Source organism: Oenanthe melanoleuca, chromosome 1A (genome assembly GCF_029582105.1).
Source record: "Oenanthe melanoleuca isolate GR-GAL-2019-014 chromosome 1A, OMel1.0, whole genome shotgun sequence".
In the NCBI taxonomy this organism is placed as follows: domain Eukaryota; kingdom Metazoa; phylum Chordata; class Aves; order Passeriformes; family Muscicapidae; genus Oenanthe; species Oenanthe melanoleuca.
The window spans coordinates 16,181,459-16,205,474 of NC_079334.1; the positions used below are offsets into that span (position 1 = coordinate 16,181,459).

Sequence of the window (24,016 nt, forward strand, 5' to 3'; positions counted from 1 at the left end):
AAACATACCAAACAACAAAGTCCCAAAGTCATATTGGGCATTCTTAAACAGAAAAGGAAAATCCATGAGAGCTTCAAATCTACATTTGGCAATTTAATATCCCTCCTTACTGAGAAACAGGTCCATCTGGAAAAATTATGAAATGCAATCAAGTAACTATGTTTAACTTAAGGACATGAAAAAAAGCCAAACTCAACAAAACAACCAACACATTTTCAGTTCTAAATACATATAAAAGCTAGGGGCCTATATCTCTGTGGTTACCTTCTCATAGACTCTTACTTTAAAAAGCTACAAAAAATCCCAACATGTAGATAATTACATTTTAGCACCAAGATTTATAACATATGATTTTGTAAATTCAACCATTAAAGTATAAAATGCTCCTAAAATTTTAGCTTGTAGATTAACATAATTTTAGGAATCACAAGTGCATGGATCTATGATGCAAAATAACTGATTTTTAAAGCCCTTCAAAATGTAGCAATGCCTTTTCTCTCTACAGACTGTTGGTTTCAGTTAGAATAAAATATTATGACAAGTATAAACACTTGCAAACAGATTTCATTTTAGGAGGAAACTAGGATAGTCCATAAAGGGATCATTTACTTCCTGAAAATGTGAAAATGTCTCCTATGAGGTTGATGAGAAAAAAATCTATGCCTCAAAGGAGGCATTTGCTGTCTGGGTAAATAATTCTGGCAACAAAGATGACCTGCTATAAATTCCATTTCAGGAGTGTGAAAGACTTGGTATCTTCATAAGTAAGGAAATTATGCACCCATTTCCATTACCTGTGTATTCCCTGCAGCACAGCTCTGTTGTTTTAAGTGTTTCAATCACATTTGTGCTGGAGCAGTAAAAAAGCAGTAAAAGAGAGCTCAAATAGCACTGCTTATTCCTGCAGGAATAGGCAGCTTTGTTCCCAGGCTGCCATCAGAAACTGTGACAGGGCTGGCTCTTCTACAGAAACTCCAAGAGCACTAGGCAATAGGTCAGGACACAACCAGGGGCTGTAGTGCAGAGCTGTGACCCTCTGAGAGCAGGTGAGGAGAGGGTGTTATGAAGTTATGATGGTCTAGACAACATCTAAAAGGTAGGAAGTGTTATACCATCCAACCTGGATATTTACATTTTCATCACCTCAAGGTCACTCTTCTGACAGGAGACCAAATCTCTTCTGCTCACTTGAAAGAACAACTGCCCACTGGGCACTGAGCTCCTGAGGAATGGGAAAAGCATGAAGCAAAAATAGGCAACTCTATCACTTTTAATAATTCCTTTGTGATTCCATAGTTCTGCAATGAAATATTCCATCACAATTTTTCAAAACTGAGGTAAGAGCCCCCATCCCGTATTTCAAAAAATGGCCAATAATACAATTTTACAATAAGTGATCAGCAAAAACCCACCTGGAAAACAAAAAAACAACCCAAACATACCAAGAAATTTCTATCAAAGTGCTCTGCTGGATCACATTATGGAAATTACAGAAAATAGTGACAATTTACACTACACTGCCTTGAATCTTTCTATGCTTACTTGATTCTGTTTCAGTGTGGACACCAGTTTCTGTAAAGTGATATTTTCTTCTTCCAGCTCAGTGTAATCCTGCAGCAGTCTCGCCTCTCGAAACTTGTACTCTCGAATCTCATCTTTCATTCGTATCCTCTGCAGTTCCACCATTTCGTTATTCTGACAAGAGAAAACACAAGTACATTCCAGTTCACACACAGCCACTTAAATCTGAATATAATGAATATATTAATATAATAAAAATTAATCCTGAAATAGAAATTATTTAACCGTGCACATCAGAACACCATCACCTATTCATTTGAGGCCAAGCAATAATTTCAGGTGGGTGCTGGCAATGCAGAAATGAGCATGTCTGATAGGGAAGCCTGATTAAAACAGTTTCAAGCTTAGATGCTTTTTGAAATGAAAACCGTGGAAAGGCTGTAGCATATCTCATTAGTTTCATTGCTCTACAATATCGCAGGATTTAAATAGAATTATCGCCTGTTTTCCAGTGGAGGATGTGTTTTACATTCATACAGAAAAGCAGTGAGTACTGACAGCTGCTCTTCAAAGACATCTGCCAAGGAGCGAGGTGCGCTCATGTTTGTATCTGCAGGCACTAGAGAGGCTCACAGGCAGGCAGGGTGGAAAGCACTTGTCAAAAGTCTGACAAACGCCTGGCTGTGCTGAGCAGGATCACACCCAGCACTCACAAGGAACACACAAGGTCACCATTTTATCTTTCCCATTAGTGCATACAGTGCCCAGACAGCCTTATGAGAGAGAACATGAGGGATCAGTTTCACCAAAAATCGATTCCATCAGATTCCAGCTCTGGCTGAGTTTGCTATCAAGGGTCAGGTTATTCTGGAAAGACTCTGTTGGAATAACCACAATGTAAAAGACATTACAGGAAGATGGAGTTAACACACAACTGGAAAACAGTGACCAATATAGCTGGTTGGGAGGAACAACCTCCTGCCCTGCTTTGAAGAGAAGCCTGCATTTGTCTGACTAAGAGAAATGGGCATGGATCCAGAGCATTGCCACAGCAGCTGCTGGAGAGACCTTATGGATGGGGCAGAGCCCCCTCACTGATGCGATGTCAGAGAGAGCACACCTGGGAAGCAGTAATGAGTTTCTGTAAAATATTCTGGTGTGGAGAGGGATGATTGATACCTGAAAAAAAGCCAAATGTTTAAGCAGAAATTGATTTAGAGCTCCCTGACTACAATCTGCACCACTCATTCTCTGGTACATGAATGATAAAACCCCTCACTCTGAATTAAGGATAAACAGAACTTCAATTAGCATCTTGGTTAAATAATTACAAACCTCTGGAAAAGAACTTCGTTAAGCATGAAAAAAAGTATTTTGATGCAAGACTTGACAAAAGTGTTTTTAAAAATGAAACCTTTTTGTTAGGGAAAACTAAAAACCACCACCCTGCTCCTAGCAGCTAATTAGGAAGAAGTAATGAAACTACCTGCTTTCTTAACTGAAAACATCTGAAAAGATTCCCAGCAGAAGAGTCACAAAGCACTAGATAAAAGTAAATATTCCGGCATCTATTACTGCCTGACAAACCTCTGAGAAAATTATAAGAGCAATACCACAGATTATTTCCAAAGATGAGGGCATTTTATACCCACAGGCTGCCTTTATACCTTTTGTTTCTGCCAGCACAGCCACATTCCCAGCTATAGCAGGTGTGGGGGTGTGTGCCAGTCTGAGGCAGTAATGGGGACAATACCAAATGCACAACTCCACCGTGTCAAGGATAAATTAAGCTGCTTTGCAACTCTCCCAGTGTTTGAGGATGATCAGCCTAGGGAATGAGCTGACATTCAACACCACCAGGAGCCCTGGGAGAGGGAGCATTCTCACAGGACCCAGAAAAGCTCAGCAAGCCATTCCCAGCAGCACTGCCTGCACCTTACTGGGTGAAACCAGCACCAGCAGCAGCCAGGACAGATCTGCTCATGATCCAAATTGCCTCTGCCATAAACACTGCTGAGGGAAAGGAGGGCCCCCCCAAAAGGCCAGGCTGGATAGAGCCTTGAGCACCCTGGGGTAGTAGGAGCTGTCCCTGTTCACGGCAGTGGGGTTGGAACTACGCAATCTGTAAGATCCTTTTTAACACAAACCACTTTCTGATTCTGTGATTCTAAAAGGGAAGAATGAAAAAGGCGGCCAGAAATGGAGGATGTGAACAAGGAATTTTTACAGAATCCTGATACAGTAGTTCCTTGATAGACTACAAGGCAGGGCAGCTTGAAAAAGCCTTGAAAATTAATTCTGCAAGATGCGAGTGCTCCTTTGTATCTCCTGTCATTGCAAACTGCAACAGAAAACATGAGCTGTCACCTTGCTGGAGTGCACCACCCTTTCTTTAACAGACACCACGTTTCTTCACCATTTATAACTGCTGCTTCCTACATAATATTGGAGATATAAACAGAACCATCTATTGTTGTCCTCTTCTCACACACAGAGAAACTCTTTCTGCAGTGCAGCCTGTATTGGTCCTTACCTATGGCTTTTCATCAAGGAAGAAACAGTAGGAAAAAGAAAGACTCGCCAGCTGGAGCATCCCATGTGCCATGTCTGCCCAAGCACTGCCTGCCACACTTCCTATGGCCAGGGCCAAGGCAGCTAGTGGAAACAATCCCTCTGCTCTCACATGGAAGCAAAACCAACTCAGCACATTACAGAATAAGGCATCACCTTTTCAAAGCAATATAAAATGCTTCATCACTGCAAACACCCAGGAGTTATTCTCCATGCTTCAGATCTTTCTTCCTACTTGCAAACATCTGCATTATGGTGGCAAACACCCAGCTGCAAAGCATTCCCATGCTCTCCATGCTTGCCAGGAAAGGCAGTGATTCCACTCCACAGGCCCAAAACCCAGTGTTTCAAAGGTTTACAAATGAGTATCCACAGGACATGTGGAGGGTTATTCTGATTTCCTTTATATAAGACCTCTGTGTATTTTCTGGAAGTGTACTAGTCCTGGACCTTAAAAAAAAAAAAAAAACCAACATGTTGAGTTCATTCTCTCATTCTCTTTTACTGTCGGTATGAAGGATATATTTGTTTTCATCAAATGCTTTGATTAAATATGTTAACTTCTCACAATCCTATTGTTATTTTGAACAAATTAAAATGTGCATTTATTAAGCAAAATATCTGCAGATTATAGAGGAGAGATCTTGCTGTACTGATACAATGGCAGCAAGAAGCACATTTTTTATCTGGTGGACTTGTATTAAAAGAATATGAGATGATTTAAAAACACAAGACAGAGATTTTGCCAGCAGGGCAATTATCTACATGAGCCACTAGAGGACAATATAACCCAAATTATTAGCAAAGTAATTCATAATTAAACTTTGCCACTCATCAAGCGCTGAAGTTGCAGGACAAAGTATTGAGCCAGATGCTTTTACTAGGGCACTGCCTCAGGACTTTCTACATTCCCAGAGAGAATTCCCTTATGAACTATGTACTGGGTCTGCAAAAGCCAAATTAATCCAAGAGGTGGAGCTGATGACACACGAGCAAAGTTTTAATGGCTGAAAATTATTTTCAATCCCAGCCACCAGCTGAACATGGTGCAACGGCTTTAATGGATTGGTGCCAAAGAAGAAGGAAAAGGCCTCTCAGTGAAACTATAGAAAACAAGAGAGTCCTTGTCAGCATTGCATCTCATTATACATGAGCACTAATTGTGGAAGATGTCAGCCCTGCAGCACCTCTAATGAACGTACACATCACAGAGCAGACCATGGCAAATGAAAAACAGGAGGCTCAGTCCACACAAAGTCTGTTCAGGTCATCTATTTGCTGGCACTTAGATATATTTTCAGAATTGCAATATATGAAAAGTGAAAGACATCTCTGGTTTTGCAGAGGCAAGGACCATGTCCATATACCACCAGCCATCAATCCTGACAGCTCTCTGAGCATCAGTGGAATATTAAATAATATTAGTTTGTACTTCTTAGCAAATTAAATGTACTGTATACTATTATATTACTCATTTTTTATTCAGCATAGACTTTTAAAATGCTGTATTTCATATGCTACATGCAGAGCACATTGAATTAAGTGCATGTGGATACACTGCAATGTATTGTGTAATATCAAATAGGTGCAAGTGAGAAGGTGCTTTAAAATTAAGGAATGGAAGTGGCTAATGTAGAACACTATGAAAAAAATACACAATTTTCATGTTGGAACACACTTGTTATGCTCCTGTGGCCTATCAACTCACCTAAAGAAAACAAACTGTGCAAGGAAGGGACCCCTAAAGCTGAGTACTCTTATCTCCAAGGTGAGAAGTGAATTCCAGTAATTCCAATGGCTTCTGGTTTCCTGAACTGTGAAAAAACAGACTTAATTTCTTGGGAGACTGGCAGCCTTCTTTTTTCGTTCCCCCCTATGCTGGAGTACATAAAGGACGTTTTCCTTTATTTTTGTATTTTGTCTACCTATTTTTATCCCCCCCAAAAAATTGTGGAACTAGTGTTTGGGCTTTTTCCATCCACTGTGTTCAGATAAGTGTTAATTAAGAGATTTGAGGTCCTTGCTGCAGTAAAATATACTATTTTCCACACTAAAAACCAGCCTTATAAATCATCTATTAATTATATGCCCCAAACTACCCAGACTAAATCCCTACTTATATATTGGAACATGCAAGCTATAGCATGATGCTATGCATAACTTTTTGATTTTCATAACTCACAAGAGAACAATGGCATATTGTATACACCAAAATTGTACACTTCCAATTTAATGGAATTTATTGTTTTATAGCTGATGCAGAATAAAACCCCATTTGATCTGATGACAGCTTTATTGCAGTAGTAGTAGTAGTAAATTGAATAAAAGAGAAAGTTTATGCTCAGCCTAAGATCCATGATCTTACGTGTTTGTTGACAAATCTCACTGTAAATTTGTATTCCATGCTTACTTTATTCTGCAGAGGAAAATAAAAGATGTCGTTTTATGAAGAACAGTAATAGTGATAGAAAATTCAATTTAACAGGGGTTGAGAGAAGAGAGAATGAAAGTGGCAACAGAAGAGGAAAAACCATTTTCTTTTTTTGTCATCAAGTGTTTTAAGTCCCCAGAGTTCTCTATACTAGCCCTAAAGTTTCCCTCCCTCATATACAGGAACACTCAACTTGAACTGAAAGAATGGCATTTTCCATGTTTCAGGTATATTTTAAAACATTAAGGGATATTGTGAGCGACTGAAAATTACCTGAAAATTACCAATGACCCTTTTGAAGAATTTGCACTGCAATCCTCCTGATATATACATGCAGATGCCCAGCTAGGCAGGGCTAGAGCACCTCTTACAGAACAATTTTTGCTATTTCAATACACACACACGCCTACACCCCAAAATAAATTATTTAAAAGAATCTTTTTCATTGCTGTCAGAAGTCTGCATCCTCCTTTTTAACCTGGATTTTTCTGATCTCATCTTTCAAAAAGCTTCATTCAGGTGGCTTTACCGGACTTCGTTATATTGTATCTGCTCTAAGCAACTGTACTGCCATCTTACTTCAGGAATACAAATACAGCTCCTATTGTCTAAACCCAGAAATCACTAACCTTGAAATTATGTACAATTCTGACATTCCTTAGCTTTATAGATATCACTCATTGTCTAAAAATCAGGGAAAAAAATATGCTATTGTACACAAAATATTTCTAAAAATGTATCTGTAGCATAGCATATGTACTTCCAATCTTTTCCTTCTGTAGATATATTTACAGAATGACAGCACTATCAAAGGGAAGGATGAAAAAAGCCATATAGTTGTTGGCTATAGCATACAGATAGAAACCAGATCATGATTATGTATGTTTCAAGCTCCTTCACCATCAAGAGATCGCAAATAAAGCATTTAAAATACATCTAATAATTTAACCATCTGAAATGCTCAATGCATTTAACTGGAATAGCTAAATCTAAAGAAGTAGGGTGAATCTGTATCAAGGGCAATTAAATAGTCCATTTTTGTACTTATCACAGAGCTTGAAACCCGTAATATTTAACATTGTAAATCTTGCTACATATAAAGCCCTACGAAGTAGCTATTTTATTGACTTTCATGTATAATTATATATAAAATGACAGAATTAAAGAATGTTCTTGTAGTTCAGGTATTAAAATTTCCTGCTGAGTATCATGGCCACATGATATTATGATGAGTTCTTTATAAGATGGTATGAACCACCAATCTCTCACCATGCATATTATCTCAAAAATAATGATTTGATTTGACTGCATTTATAGCAATTAATGTATTACTATTAATGCATTAATTATACATAAATTATCTCTTAATGTATTAGTTATACTTATTTATAATTAATATCAGCACTAACAAACACTGCTATAATATACCTAATTCCCTCAAAGAACAAGAAACTTCACCAAATGAAACTTTATTTAAAAAGTGTGAGAGAAAATTCAGTCTCCAGGGTTACAGGACTGTTCAGTCAATATGATTCTTCTACATATCTGTGAAATGGCTTCACACATGAACATATGATCATTGTGAATAGCAAAATATCGATTAGCTGGAACAAATTTTGCCATGAGGAGGAGATTGTGGATGCTATGTGAGCATTCAGACAGGTCCTCCTGCAATTCCCACCTGGTGTACTTGTATTAGGATAAACCACATTGCTTGCCACGGATGGCAAGGGAAAGAGGGTGCTGGTGGAGGGAGGATGCACATGAAGACCAAAGATCTGACAAGATCATGTTACATCACCATCACATCAAGCACTGCCAAGGCCACTGCTAAACCACATCCATAAATGCAATATTCACAGATTTTTTTCATTACCTCCAGCATTTGCCACTCACCCACTTCCCTAAGCAGCATGTTCCAGGGCTTGCCAGCCCTTTGGGCGAATAAATATTTTCCTAATATGTAATCTAAACTGCTGCAACTTGAGGCCATTTCTTATCCTATCAATCTTTACCTGGGAGATGAGCCTGACCCCCACCTGGCTACAACTCCCTTTCAGGTAATTCTGAAGAGCAAAAAGGTCTCTCCTGTGCCTCCTTTTCTTCGGGTCTGCACTCTCTGAAGCAGGGCCTGTTGCCCATTCCACATCACCCAATTACCTTACATCAGGATGAGTAGTAGTTTAAAAGTACCTAATACAAATTGCTCTTGACTGATTAGTTCAAAGAAAAAAAAATGAAAGGGTGGATCTGGGGCATTTTGGACTGAATGGGTTTTTCTCCTTTTGCCCAGTTATAACCTTTCCTATTACATTGTCACTTTCTATATATAATTTAAGAAGCCAACAGCAGTGATTCTACACGACAATGTCTCAAGGCAGGCTTTTTGAAGAAGAAGCTGCACAGGCCTTTTCAAGCTCATCAAGAGACCAAGAGCTGGTTTTAAACCCTAACTGATCACTTAGAAGAAGCATCTGCCAGTTACATGTATCTCTTTGAGAGGCCATCTGTCAGGTCCAAAACGCCAATTTTCCTTCCAGACCCAAAAGGGGCACTGGCTAATCAACAAAAGAAATGTGCTAACAGGATGTGGGGCTGTGATCAGTTGAAGCTCGTGAGTCCCACAGCTGCTGCTCCCAGGTCCTGACCCTCCCTTGGGCCAGTGCTACCTTCCACATCACCAGCCAGATCAAGGGCAGCAAGCCACTCCAGAAAACAAACTAAGATAATTTTAATAGTGTTTATATTCCCTGACTTTGCTGACAGGCTGGAGACACAGGCACTGGTGCTAGCAGGAGGTACAGAATAGGAAAACATGCCATTTCTAATTTGGATATGCAACAACTGTACGATCTGTTCCAAGTTCCAGAGGTGGAAACCCAGCCCCATTGATATAAATTATAAAATTAATTTAGTCTTCAGCAGGACTAAGATTTCACTGTATGCCCTGAAACATTGAGGAGCCAGGAGCAGTAAAGCAAATGCCTGAAGGTGGAAAGGAGGGAAGAGGAAAAACATCAAAGCACCCAAATAAGAGCAGTGAGCTTTACTATTTTAGGATCCAATACGCTTGGTTGATATGGAAAAATATGTCCTTGTTTATTGGCTCCTTGCTTTCACATTCCTTCTTCTGTCTTTCCCTAACTTTTGCTGTCAGGAATGTCTCAGAGCTCCCTGTGGAACTGTCTCCAGGCATGCTGAGCAGTGGCTACACTGTCCCATGGTTCAGGGACAGAGCTATGCTCCCTGCAAGCTTCCCATTCCCTATGGTGACTGCCTCTCCTCCCCACGACTTGGAGCTATTTTAATTACATCTGGCTGCTAGCTCAGTCCTACCTTCCCTCTACTCCTCACACCAGTAATCAAGCCGTGCTGCCGAGGGATGCACGTGCCAGGTCAGGGCTCTCAGCTCAGCCTCCCCAGCCTGCACTGCCTTAAAGTACTACCCCAGCTCTGCTTTGTCCAATTCACACACCAAGCCAATCTTTGGGCTTGTAAACACCAGCTAGACATTGCAACACCCATGTATGTGAGCAAATGCCTCTGCTCTCCCCTGCTGTGGGCAGGCTGTGCTGCAGGACTGGGTGAGAGCACAGAAAGATGTCAGAGTTGACATGCAGACCCAGGGCTGGCCAGCAGTTCCAATAAATCTGGTCCCCGGGACAGTGCAGTTAAATTAGTAGAGGACTAAGTTCAAATTAATCAGACATATAACTAATCCTGATCCTCAGTTTACCAAAGATCATAAAGGTAATAAAAAATGGATCTCAGAGGTGCCCTTGGGCAGCATTTAGTAGCCCATTTATTTTTCCCAGGATAAGAGCAACTACATCTATGTCATTCCTGATATCCATCTAATCTCTTGTTAAAGACTTCCAATAATCCCATCAAATTCCCCAGAAACTTGCTTTCTGGCTTTAATTTTGTCATAGATGTATTTTGAATGTCAAATCTGAAGCAGCCTTTCACACTGAAAGATGAAAAAAGTATTTCTTCTCCCACCCACAGAAGGCAAGAAATAAATGCCTTAGTTCCTCTCTGCAGGATACTTCCATTTGCCCACTCTATCCATCTTCAGTCATCTCTCTGACCTCTACAACCAGAAGAGCAGGTAAGAAATGAGGATTCCAGATAGTTCCCACCACAGAATAAACTCTTTAGATGCCCTTGCGTGACATACAGGGAGATGGGTGATGAGCTACAACAAAAAATAGATATTGTGGGGGAAAAAGAATAGGACACCCCAAATAACACAGTATTCCTTCACTGCTCCTCACACTGGAGGAGAAATACTTTGAAAGAAAGAAGAAACCTTTAACACTTTATGGAAAGTGAAGTGAAAAAGTGGCTAAAGGAGATTAAAAAACCTCTTCACAGGTACAGATCTATTCCAATGGTCCTCTGTTGGCACATTCTCTGTTGGGCTGGAAAGAAGCTGTGAGAGCTCAACATCAAAGGAGCTCTGTAAACCCATGCTCATAGCAGAGCATCCCTCAACAAAATTATTCCTGCAGATTGTCAGCTGCAGAGGTGTTTTAAAAGCTCTGTGACTCGACACCCACCACCCTCCCAATGACAGACTCTTTCAAGTTCCCCATGAAAAATATCAATGCAGTACAAAGGGTTGCTATGAAAAGAGGAACAATAAGAAAGTTGAACTTCAGTAATAATTCTTTTCTCCAGATGGGCAGAGGCATGGCATCTTTAAACAAACACATCTGAGCCACAAAATTCAAATATAATTATGTGGCCAAATCTGCCATTATCAAGGAAGAGTACTTCCTCAAAGTCAACAGCAATTGCAGTAATTAAAATCCATGTAACAGTACCCATCTGCTGCAAAAAGCAGCACAGTATTCTGCAGCTTATTTGACCTTGTGTGCAGAGCACCCACCCACCCCCACTAATTCTTCTGTGTCATGAGCAGAAACATCAATTCAGAAACAGCAGCTGATTAATATTAAAAAGATGAACATGACTTGATGACTAATGATTTTTTTTCATCCAAGACTTAGGGTTTTCATTTTACAGCATATATTTGAGTGACCTAAGTGGCAAATATAGTCAAAGGTAAGTACTTTGTCTGTCTGTAAACCACCACTTCGAGGACCAAATTTTATGCATAATTTTTACTCATTACAGCACACATGGCAATTAATGAATACAAATGCCCACATAAAAGATTTAGTAAAGTAAATTGCACTGAAGGTTACTTGACTTTATTGATATGGACAGTGAAAATACCTGCACTCAGGAAGTGTGGCTGTAACAATGTGGTACTCTCCACTATTCAATATAAATTGGTTTGAAATCTGATCTTGGGTTTTATAATCTGCCCTTTTGTTTTAATTCTAATAGGGACCATAAATTTCACATACTTAGTTTATACATATGTATATTTATATACATATTACAGTCAACAGTAATAATTTTCATGCTGACAGTTTTCTATCTTTTCCTTTAAGGTCTGTACAAACAAGGTTCTTGCTGCTCAGCATGCAGGACAGAAATACAGATGTAATATGTGCCATAAGAACACAGTGAAAGGACTGACCATTAATGCTGCAGTTCTCACACAGATTACCAAAGCATGTTGCCTATGGCTGCACAGCCTTACAATTAAATTATTTCTCTGGGAAAGTATTAAACACTGAGTATCATTAACTGCCTGCAATGCATCAAAATGGAAAAAAGATGCCATAAAATTCTGTATTTGCTCAGGCAGTAAAATATCAAGCAAGTCAGGGGATTGTTTAGCTATGGGTATAAAAATTATGTTTAAATCTATTTTTTTCTACTCTCTATTGCTGCTGTTTTCCTTTCACCATTTGTTTCTACTGGACTTTCACCCAGCTCATGATGGGTATTAGTCTGACAGCAGAAGCCTTCTGCTAAAACAGATTATTGATACATTAATAAGATACAGATAAAAGAACTAACTGGGAACACCCACAAAAAAACTCCTGCAAACAGCACTTCAGAAATCTAAAGAAAAGTCCATCTAAAGCAATGGTAATTTTTTATAAACACCATGTGGCATGAGGAGGACAGTGGCAAATATCAAGTAGTCTTGGTGATCATTACAGCACATGTGAGCAAAGGGACTCAACAGCTCTGAGGGCTCAGCTGCAGTAAGAAAAGGAAAGAGTTTTCTTGTCCTTGCTGAAGCTGTGTTCAAGGACCTTGATAAATGAAGAACTACTTTCTTTCCAGATTTATGGATATCTGGAAAAGCATCCATGTGAAAAGCAGAGAGGAAAATGTTGAATTTCAGAGACATGGTCACCTAAACCTCATCTATGTCAGTATCAGTGTTTCCAAATCTGAGCCTTCTCTCAAGCCTTCGAGCCTGCCAGTGGCAGCTGGGTGAAATGGGGGTGCCAGACCAGCCCTGCTGGTAGCCCTGGGAGATCAGGGCAGTGTGACAGCTTCCCCATCCAGCTGCCAGCCATGCAAGGTGCACCCATGGATAACAGGGGAGTGCTGGACTCTAAATCTCCAGGTACTGCTAAGAAACTTCCTTGGCAGCAAAGAATTGTAGCCCAAAGTCTTAATTGCTCCCTCCACTTCCTACCCTCCCACTAGACCACTGCTGATTGATAGCTTCAGCTCCCTTTGTTTTTTAATAACTTATTTTTAATATAAAACACAACGAATTTTAGACCTTAGAGGATGGCTCCGAATTCATTGCAGTGTTCTTAAATGTTCTCTGAGTTCTCAAAGCACTCAACTATGACCTCACATGCCATCATTACTAATGAAATTCAGTATCTGTTTCAGCAAATAACTATTTAAATGCAAGTTTTTTCATTCTGATTCTGTTGTATGCCCAATGGCCTGATACAGCACAACTGAACTCAGTTATACACGGTAAAAAACTGCAGCAGAATAACCAATCCAATAAAATGACACCCAATCTCAGGAAGAAAAAACATCATCACACTTGAACCAGGTCAGAATTCAGACAAGCAACAGGAATAAGATTAAATTTATTAACTCCCCTTCATTAACTGATCAATATAATCTATGTCATACCTACACAGTTGTGGACTATTGTCTGGTTTTTCATCACTGAAATACTGCTACCAGTGTCTATAGGGAAAACAATCCAGGCAGCAACAATTCCTTGGGCTCTTAATTATTATACTGAGGGTGAGTTTACCCAGCATATCAATCAGAGAATTGACTTGGCATCTTCCTGCTCCTGTGTGCCTCGCTACAAATATATGCATAGATCATGGGATACACAGCACACTGCACCATGCTGTGAGGGTAACCTAGGACATTGCCAAATACAAGAGCAGAATGGGAAAATTCCCCCAAACAGAACTTCTAATTTAGTCCCAGGTTTTGGCAGTGCATTACCACTTGTTTAATAGTCTCTGCCTTTGATCACATTAGAACTTCCATAACATACTTCCATAATTTTCTTCAGCCTATACAGTACCTCTTGTGGAAGACAGAAACAACAAGGAAAAAAAATTAAACCTGCAGCCACATCTGTCTGCTCTGTGCCCTCATCCTCCCTCAGTTAATGGAGGCTCCTTAAGATCAAGTGGCCAAACTGGCCCACTATATGAAAATAAAGTGCTACCTATTTTAATATTCCAGAGTAGGGTGGCCACTGCTTTGCAGCAGCTTCATGTCAGCTGCAGAAATGCTGTAGCTGCAGCAAGCACAGGCAAGAGAGCTGAACTGCTCTAGGAAAATCCCCATTACAAATCAGAGAGATTGACTGTGCACCTTGAGAGGTATCAAGTCAAAATCCCTGCATTTCCATATAGTCAGGAATTCTTCCTATATGCAGTTCAAAGTTTCAAGTCTAAGCTAAAAATCCATTCTGGCCTTGGTCCTCAGAAAGTGAGAACCATCACTTTCCCTGTGGGCCTTTCCAGCTATCATCACTAAATGGGAAGTTTTTGAAGACAGCTCTCACATAGCAACAAAAGGAAAAGACATGAGCCTTTGAATCCTAAATTATTTCCCCTCACAGAGATCCCTCAGAGATCAGCTGAGATTCAGGAGCATCTAGACAGAATGCAGATGTGTTCTTGTTAACTGGCCCAGCACACTATGGTATCACAATCCCTTTTACCAGGACCATTTCTGTAAATAAATGCAGCATAGAGCCTAAATATTTCCCTCAGTCCATCCCATTAAGAGACTTGAGCTGCTGTAGCACTGTTCTGACTTTCCTTTGCTTTTTTTTTTTCTCTCAGGGAAGTGTTTGGGCAACCCAGAGAAATTCCAGTATATCTTTTCCTAAATCTAAACATTGTACTGAAAGGTTGTCCCGCTCTGATTTTTTCCTAAACTCAGCAATAAAAACATACCATCCTGCCTAACATCACCACCAATTCAATTTTTGCTCTCACTACCATTTCTGATTCTTTTTTTTCCCACTAAGGATTGCCAAAATGTTTTGTTATTCTGCCCCTCCAACCCTTACTTGTTATTCACAACTTTTTCAGCAGAGGCATCAGTGTGCTGAACTTTAATCAAATACTAATTTCTCCCCAATATCTGACATTTGGGTTAAACAGGAGTTAATGAAAAAAACATATAAATAATGTTTAATAGCTTCATTCAAAGTTGTAAGGAAATAAAAAAGATTGTTAATCTAGCAGGCTGATCCTTTGCTGATCAATAAAATGCATTCATATCTCAATCTTGACAAACGTTTTAAGCTGTTTATTTATTTGCTAAAACAGCAGAAAATACCATGTCCCAATAACAAAAACCAGAAGCAGACCAATAGCAGCAGTCTCTGTCACTGTGTTGTCTGTCTCATGGACAGAAAGACAAACCTGTCTCTAATAATCCTAGCAAGCCTCAGGATACTTTGTGGCAATCAAATGTTTTTTTTCAACTAAAATTTTCTCCCAAGTTCTCCCTTCACTTTAAGATCATGGGTGACAATGCATATTTTTAACCATATATCAGCATATACCAGCTACTGTGTGTTAATCAACCCCTTATTAAAAGCATGCCATGGAAACAGTCAATTATAATATCATATATATGATATAGGATAGTAATATCCTGTTATGTATATGATAATAGGGTTTTTTTACAAGACCCTGAATGTTTGCTTAAGATGAAAGGTAATAAATCAAAACTAGTCAGAACTTGACTAATCACCAACAAATCCTATTCTTCCCTCATTTTAGAACTCCTGTCACACATTTTGCTTAGATGTAACAGACCTAAGAGATATCCCATGTCACAAGCTCCAGCATCATCCCCGTTCTTCTACACAGAAATCATAAGTCTGACCCATATCCAGGACAATCAGGGGAGGAATTCAGATAGGAAATTTTGTCACACTGTCAGTTTGGTGAGCTTTGAATAGGATCCTGTGTTTCTGCTAAGTGCAAGACTGGAAGGAAAGGATGGGTAAGAGGGCAGCAGGTCTCACAGCCTATACCAGCCTGTGGCACAGCTATTTTCTTGCACTGGCCCTGAGGTCAAGCACCAGCTCTCTGCCAGGCTCTGCACAAAGCCCGAGGGCTTCAGCCCTAGCAAATGGCTCACTTGTGGCAGTATCATGTATTTCATCTCCCCAACACCAGTGCTGAGTGTGAACCGTGCTGGTAAGGACAGTCAAGGCTCTGGACAAAGCTCAGCACAGTTCTTTGAAAACACTGAAATGCCACAGTACTTGTTTTAGACTGGAACTCTTCTTTGTTTTCCAAGGTGAAAGGGGACTATTTTATATAAGGCAGTTTCCATTAGTATGGGCTTTCATGGGAGAAGAAAAGCCAAAGAAAGATGCAACTTTACCTGCCTAGAATCTCAATTAAAAACTTGGATTTAGCATTGGTACACAGGTTTGGAAGTAAATGAGAAATGGAACACAAGAGCTTATGTCAAGGGATTTCTTAAAGTGAAAAGAACCTTTCTTTACAGAGAAAGACAGCAAATACAGAAATACCCTGTAATTGAATAACAAACCAAAAAGGATGGGAGGTTAAATACTCAAAAGAGAGTTGCTACACAACAGAGTCTGGGTCTTGTTTGCAATACATAAAAAGAAAGAAGATTCATCCTAGCTCTGTCAAAAGCTCTTCAATATTAGGAACACTGGAAAGAAGATTACAATTTTTGAACTTTGGCTAGGGAAAGAAGTAACTTCAGTTAGTGTTAGGGGTAATAAAAAATCCCAGGAATTTCTGAGCTTTAGGATGTAACACAAACTTCCTCCTTAATCTCACATAGATCACCAAGTGTCAAAGAACCCAAAAAATGCAAAAGGGCAGCCAGTTATTAAAAATCAAGATCTGAGCCTCAGTGTCTCAACGTCCCATTACAGGAAAAAAATCATCTCATTATAACAAATCTGCACAAATTATACACCTTAAATAAGAGCACACTTAAAACAGTGCAGATTTTCTATTAGCAGTCAAAACAATGCATGCATTTATATAGAAATGTGTGAAATTTGCAAAACATGTCCTGGATTAAAAAAAAAATAGTATTATTGTAAAAGAATTTACTTCCACAGTATTTTATCCCTCACATGAAGAAGATAAGCATGTGCTATAGGAACAGACTGGTAAAATTCTCTCACCAAGTAGGCAGGGAGCTGAACAGATGGCAGCACCAGGCATCACTAGGCCTTGCTTATAGAGATGATCTTTATCACTTCCATATGATTAGAAAATTACTCTCCTACGAAAAACAACATTCTGAGGGTGAGGCAGAAATATTTTTCTTGCTTCCCATGGAATCAAAGATTATGGACTGTCCACCATGATAATGTTAGTGGTTATAAAAGGAAATCCCATACAGAGAGAGCTAATTTCTGCTAATTTTTCTGCTGGTAGCTACCTTGGCTTTGGTTTCTTTGTAGGCAGGGTGTTCTTTTGGATAAGATTATCTTGAACTGCACAAACACCTTCATCTTATCCAGAAAAAAGGAGAAGTTTAGAGCATGCTTAGTGTGCCCAGCCACAGCATTTATAAGGAGCAAATCTCTTAGTCACAGAAGGCAAACCATGGCTGGTTTGGGCACTTTTTGAATTTATAAATTTGCTTCTCTCTCCAACCAAAGCACTTTTTCCCACTGTGTGTTTCATACAAAGCTTCCTTCTTCCTGCCTATTTATCCCATCCTGCCATATGTTCTAAAGGAGAAAGGTTTTAATTACAGCAGTTACTGAAGCACGTCCCTGCCTACAGGGCACAGCAGATCCTTTTCAGAAAAAAATAATTTGTTTTATCATTATGATTATTAACAGCTAAAAACTCCATTTGTGAGCTCTAAGTGAAATGTTGCACACAAATGACAAGAAAATACATTCAGTTCTACAGAATGGAAAAGAGTAGCACTGAGGTTTTGGGTTTTTTTTTCCCTTTGACAGCATGCCATCATGCAAATGGTTAAACAGCAACATGGAGAATTTTCAGTAGTAATTTTCAAACAATGAGGCAAATATATGCTAGATATGGTTCAGCTGATGTCAAAGAGGAAGGGGGGAAAAAGAGCACAAGCACTTAAGGTCTCAAAAGCTTATCCCTCATATAAATACTAGAAAAGAAGAAGTCAAATAAGACCACAGACTGGAGCAGAGTTTCTCAAGTCTGGTCTGGCACCAAGATGCTTCTTGCAGCCAGGTGGCTGTACCTTAAAGGGGAAAAAAAACCATTCTGGGGTAACTCCTGCACTGTAAGTAGGTTGGAAATGGTTTCTGTGCTGCAAAACTTTAGACCAGTGCAAATCTTGCATTCATTTTTTGACAATAACTCTGAGGTTTAATGCCCCTGAATCAAGGGAAGAGCACAAAGCTGAGGGGTGGTGATTTTTCTATAATGGCACAGTGCTGGAGGGCATAACCACTGCATTCCCTGAATAAGGAAATTCTCAACAAAGTTGAAGATGCAGTTGAAGATGCCTGAGTTTGCCTTCAGGCTATTTTTACACCAAAAATAGTTGAAATCACGTATCTGGCCAGAGTAAGGCATGAAATTATTAAAAGCATAGGGCTGTAAAATACACTGAAAGTCAATAACATACAAGTAAAGAAAGGAAGACAGTCCTCTTGGGAGGGGATGCACAGAAAATATGTTCGAGTCCACAAGAAAATACTTATCTACAGTTCTCCCTTTACTCAGAAACAGCAGTGAGTGACATCTGCAAAAACCATTTCCTGTCTAAAAAAAGACCTTTGAATTTTTCTTTTCATTCGCTTGCTTTAAAACACCAACTCCAATCCTACTTACCTTACACTGCAATGATCTTGACAAACAAGCAAAAGCCTAGCATCACATCTAGCTCAGCTATTAGAAGAATTTACTTATTCTTTATCTAGCTGCAGAAGTTCTTGAAATAAATGGCGTTTTTATCTTTCAGCAAAGCTTCTCACTCAGAGGTATGTGAAAATTCTGGATACTGGTACTGCAATGAACTTGCTGTTCAGCTGGCCAGCTGCATGAACCCCATACACACAGCAGGAGAGGCAGCACAGGAGGAAAGGTGAGGGTGAGAGACACTTCATGTTACAGGTGCACTTTGCTGAAGGGTCAAATTATTGCTTCAGTGCTTATTGGTATTTTCTAAATGAAAATTAGTGAACACTATGAAAATGCTAGACAATTTTTTTTTTTTTAAAGTCTATCTTCAGGAGAACAAGAAAGTGCTTCCTAAAACCAAAATCAAAGTGTCTACTTCATATACAATCTCTCTCAGACTAAATAAATTTTTCTCACCCTTGGTTGAACAATAATAGACTATCAAGGCTGTGCAATAAAACCCCTACATGATGAATCTAAAATTACAGCAAGAAAAAAAAAATCCTCAATCTAGCTGGAAAATATCCTAGCTGAAAAAGCAGGTTCCATCTCTGCATTCATAAGAGAAAGCTGCAATAAATCATGTTTAGAAGTTAACCCCAATCATGCTGAAATAATGAAATGTTGTAATTCGGTATCTGAGGTATAAGAAATTAAATACCCTGCAAGCTTCCTTCCTGCTAGTCCCCAGTTCATGTTCCCCTTTCCGGTCCTGTGACCTTGTACCCACCGGGGGTCGGGCATGCTGATCCTAGTCCCCTCTGTGTCCTCATCCCATTGGCAGCCAGCCAAGGCCACTCCCATTCCCCTCTCCTGAATACCTGGTTTGGAGAGAGATTCTCCCTCTTTCCGGCCACACCATCGCCCTGGAATAAACTGAGATTGAAAGAGCCTCTTTTGTATCCTTCTCCATCCATGATGCGATACTTTGTCTGATCTCAAGTAATTAGGAAAAAGACACAGTGTATAGCAGCAGTTGGTGCCCAACGCGGGGCTTCAGTTTTAGACCCCATTTTGGCTAAAATGCCTGTTTTAGGACTTTAAAAGGCTCGTTGGGCTGTTCAACTACCTCCGTGGGTCGGAGCTGCTTTTTGCCAGCCCCGAACATAGGAGGGTGAAACGGATAACTTCTCCGCGAGATCGGAAGAGCCCGTTCTGGATTGGAACTTTTGCAGAGTTACGGCGCGACCGCACTCCGTCTGAGGAAGATCTGCTGAGTGGACCATCATTACAGTGGACATCTCAAGCCCTATAATTAACATGACAGTTTGCCACATGGAGAAAGAAAGCTACCCTCCAGTTAACCCTGTGTCCTGTTAGCCTTAAACAGTTTGGCAGCAGCGTGGATCGTCCCTCAGCCACATCAAAACATCTGGGTAACCTTGGCACAGGCCAGAAATTTGAAAGACTTTTGCTGCCTGAACCTGACTTCAAAAGCTCCTAATGTCCATGCAGCTCTGCGAGATATGAACCACCTAATTGGACAAGTGAAGCAAGAAACAAAGGACTGGTTTAATGAACTGTTCAAGGGCTGGGGGTTTTCTGGGTGGTGGACTTCCATAGTCAAAACCATTATGTTATTTGTTGTTATTCTTTCCCTTGTAGCAATAGCATTTGGAATCTTACGTCATTTAATATTTAAAGTCATTAATGGTATAATTTCTTCTACCTCAGTGAACGATCATATAGAGATGGCAAATATAAAACAATCTAACTCTCCCGCTTATCACAAATGGTGGGCAAAATAATAAATTCGGACTAGAATTAGTTTAATATCATCCCCCTACTTAAAAAACAAAAAAACGGGGAGATGTTGTAATTCGGTATCTGAGGTATAAGAAATTAAATACCCTGCAAGCTTCCTTCCTGCTAGTCCCCAGTTCATGTCCCCTTTTCCGGTCCTGTGACCTTCCCCTGTGACCTTGTACCCACCGGGGGTCGGGCATGCTGATCCTAGTCCCCTCTGTGTCCTCATCCCATTGGCAGCCAGCCAAGGCCACTCCCATTCCCCTCTCCTGAATACCTGGTTTGGAGAGAGATTCTCCCTCTTTCCGGCCACACCATCGCCCTGGAATAAACTGAGATTGAAAGAGCCTCTTTTGTATCCTTCTCCATCCATGATGCGATACTTTGTCTGATCTCAAGTAATTAAGAAAAAGACTCAGTGTATAGCAGCAATGAAAGTCTGTAATGTATTGCAGACAGGACATGGAAAGAGAAAGCCAGAAGAGCAGGCACATGGCTCCTCATCCCAACAGACCCTGAACTATGTGCTTCAGTGGAGGAAGTGACACGTGTATTTTATTTTACTGTTGCTTTCACAACTCATTTTACCATCCCATTGAATTACATCTTTATAGGGCCTGAACTGTTTTTCAGATGCAGTACTAGATTTAAAAATAATTTGACTTTCCAGACCTCAGATTGGAACGATGCTTAGAGCTGCCTCCACTATTGCAAGGCACAAGTAAGAGAAGTAATTTCCTTACAAAGCTCAGCATTAAAAAAACCCTGTTAAATAAAAATGCTTAAACACATGTAACAAAAACTGTGGTTTTAGGGTTCAGTAATAAAACAAGTATTGCAAGATGGTGTAGCTTGTAACAGGAGCAGCTTATCTATTTTGCTGCAGTGTTGGACAGAAAAGAAATAGTCATGGCTAAATTTCCTTAAGCAGAGGCATGTAATACAGAAAAAAACAGCCTATTTTGCTTTTAATGTCTTGGACTTGCTTACAAATCCTGAGGAAGACGTCAGTGCAATATGATACAAAAAACAGAATGATAAACCAGACTTTGCATTTGCTTCTTGATGGAAAGAAATATTATCTCTCCAGTTCACTCTGAGATATTGCCAGGATTTTTAATGAAATGACAACAGGGATGAAAACAATCTCCAATATACTTGCAATCTTGCAACTGGAAAGCAGGGAACTTTCCAGTTGCAGCTAAAACCTAACATTTTTTGCTAACTCTCCTGTCTTTGAATAGGTGGTCATGGCTCTTTCTACCTCAAGGCACAGAGTTACAGAGGCTGTAGCTGTGGTTATTCTGATTGCAAAAAAAACCAATATTGTTATAAATAACTATGTAGTCATTGGCTTTCACTATTGTATTGCTTTTGCAAATTATTTTGATATAATACAGTTTGTAATCACTCTTTAACTGCTTTTGATATAGTATAATTTGTCAGCCTTTCTTTTCCTATGTAGATTGTATAGCGTGATAAATATAGAGACTATGTGCTATGTATTATAAAATTAACTGTTGCTAATGTCTTTATTTGTGTAACTAAATGACAATAGTGAGAATAACTCAGATAATGCCGAGTACCTGTGGAGTGCCTTATCTGTATGATAACACTGAAAAGAACCAGGAAAACAAACATCAAAAGAAGGAATGCAAAGAGGAATTTACCACTGACCCTCCTGTTATCAAGAGCTGACAAAACACAGAACAGAGGGCCATGTGAGGACATAAAATATATAAATTTCATCCGTGGTATGACATGTACTTTAAGAAGACAGGTCAAGTGTCAAACTAAGCAAGGAATTCCCGGAACAAGTAAACTGCAAGGAATCTTTGAATATGCATAATTGTCATGAATATGCATTTAACCAATGTAATGAAAAAGTGTATAAGAAGATTGTTTTAAGCTAACTGGCATGCCTCTGGCAGTTTGCTCAGCACCCAGCACTGTTTACTGACCCTTTTAACCCTTTTTAAAGTTTTTAAGATTTTAAAGAGTGAGCCTTGTTTCTGACAGTATCTTTGATATTTCTGAGTGCATCTAAGAACAAAAATGTAGACTTTAGTGGGTATGAAAAGGAAATATGATTCCCCAAAGTATATGGCAAAAGTATGATTAATTTACATAAATGTTGCTGAAGCTGAGCTGGTGGTTGATTGCCTTTCCAGCAGTGAGATGCTAGGTAATAGCATGCATTGAATTATTGAAAATTGGTCCTTAGCTCACCCAGGCAACCCACAGTCTGAACTCAGCACAAGGCAGGTGGGTACAGATGCCTTGTGTTAAAGCTGACCTTAAAATAAGAGTTCATTACTCTTGATAACATGCTTACAGGTGGAGGCTTTCTTAAACAGAAACACCACCAAGCTTGGCATTTCTCATTTAAAGACCCACATAGTTTTATTTCTTCTTCCTAATACTCTCAAATTTTTCACTTTTTAAACTTCAAAATATGCACTGTTATTACTTCTTTCCCTTGAAGATGTTAATATAATTTTCAAGTGGATGAACAATACAGAAGTGTGTTTAAATTCTCTTAGCAATTTAAGGTTCAATTTCACTTATAGCTGATAAAGAGATTTCTTTTAAAACAGAGTTATGACTCTGGCATAAAGCTCCATCTCACAACAGATTTGGTTGGAAGAAATTAGGTAGGTTAACAGGAAGAAAGAGTAAGTTATAAATTCTAGAGGGCAAGAAAAGTGGCAATGCAAAACTTGTAACTGGCTTTTTAAAAGTATTTATGATGGATAAAAACATAAAAATGCAAAAAGAATATATGAAAGCTGTCAGAGAGCTGACTTCAAATCACCACTGATATTTACAGAGCACTAGCAAACCAAGTTGCATGAAAAACAGCTGTACATCCTAGACTCCAAAACTAAAATATTCTGATGATAACTCAAAGATCTTAAAAAGAATTAATATCAAGAATGCACCAATCATATAAATCTATATCTCTAGCTATGTATTATCTGCTTAGCAACTTACTGTGCAGTAAAATGGCAATGGGAATTGCTGCCAAAATATGGTGAGCTCCAGCTCTACAAAGTACCTATGAGCATCTTGCAAAGGGGTCTGCAGATTCAGTCCTTCTTCCTCATTTATGTCTTGGATAACCAACAAAGGACATCATTTTCCTCTCAGATTTGTGGAGTTCACCAAGGCACAGTGACTTTAGGAAACCTTGTTGCTGACTTGATACAGACCAAAATATCAAGTTTTCCCTTTAATATATTCCCATTTATTTGACAACCAAACCCCATCCATACTCATTTTTTGGAATTTTTTACTTTTCCTTCCCTGTTTTTTTCATGTTGTCTCATCTGAAAAGGGCAGATAGCCATGGCATATAAGAGAAGCTGTTTGTGAAAGAAATACTTTCCTTCCTCCACAGACTCAGAGTTTTGCCCTTGCCATTTTAACCACATACAGCTGCTAAGCAAAGAACCAG

At 39.4% G+C, this 24,016-nt stretch overlaps 1 protein-coding gene across 4 annotated transcripts in view; it reads right to left on the reverse strand.

The window, feature by feature from the left end:
- Positions 1–24,016, reverse strand: part of BICD1 (BICD cargo adaptor 1) — a 169,116-nt gene that overhangs the window by 48,988 nt on the left and 96,112 nt on the right. For all 4 annotated transcript variants that reach the window (XM_056482606.1, XM_056482607.1, XM_056482608.1 and 1 more), the window contains exon 3: positions 1,543–1,695. In XM_056482606.1, the coding sequence (XP_056338581.1) occupies positions 1,543–1,695 (153 nt within the window). The remainder of the gene's footprint in view (positions 1–1,542; positions 1,696–24,016) is intronic.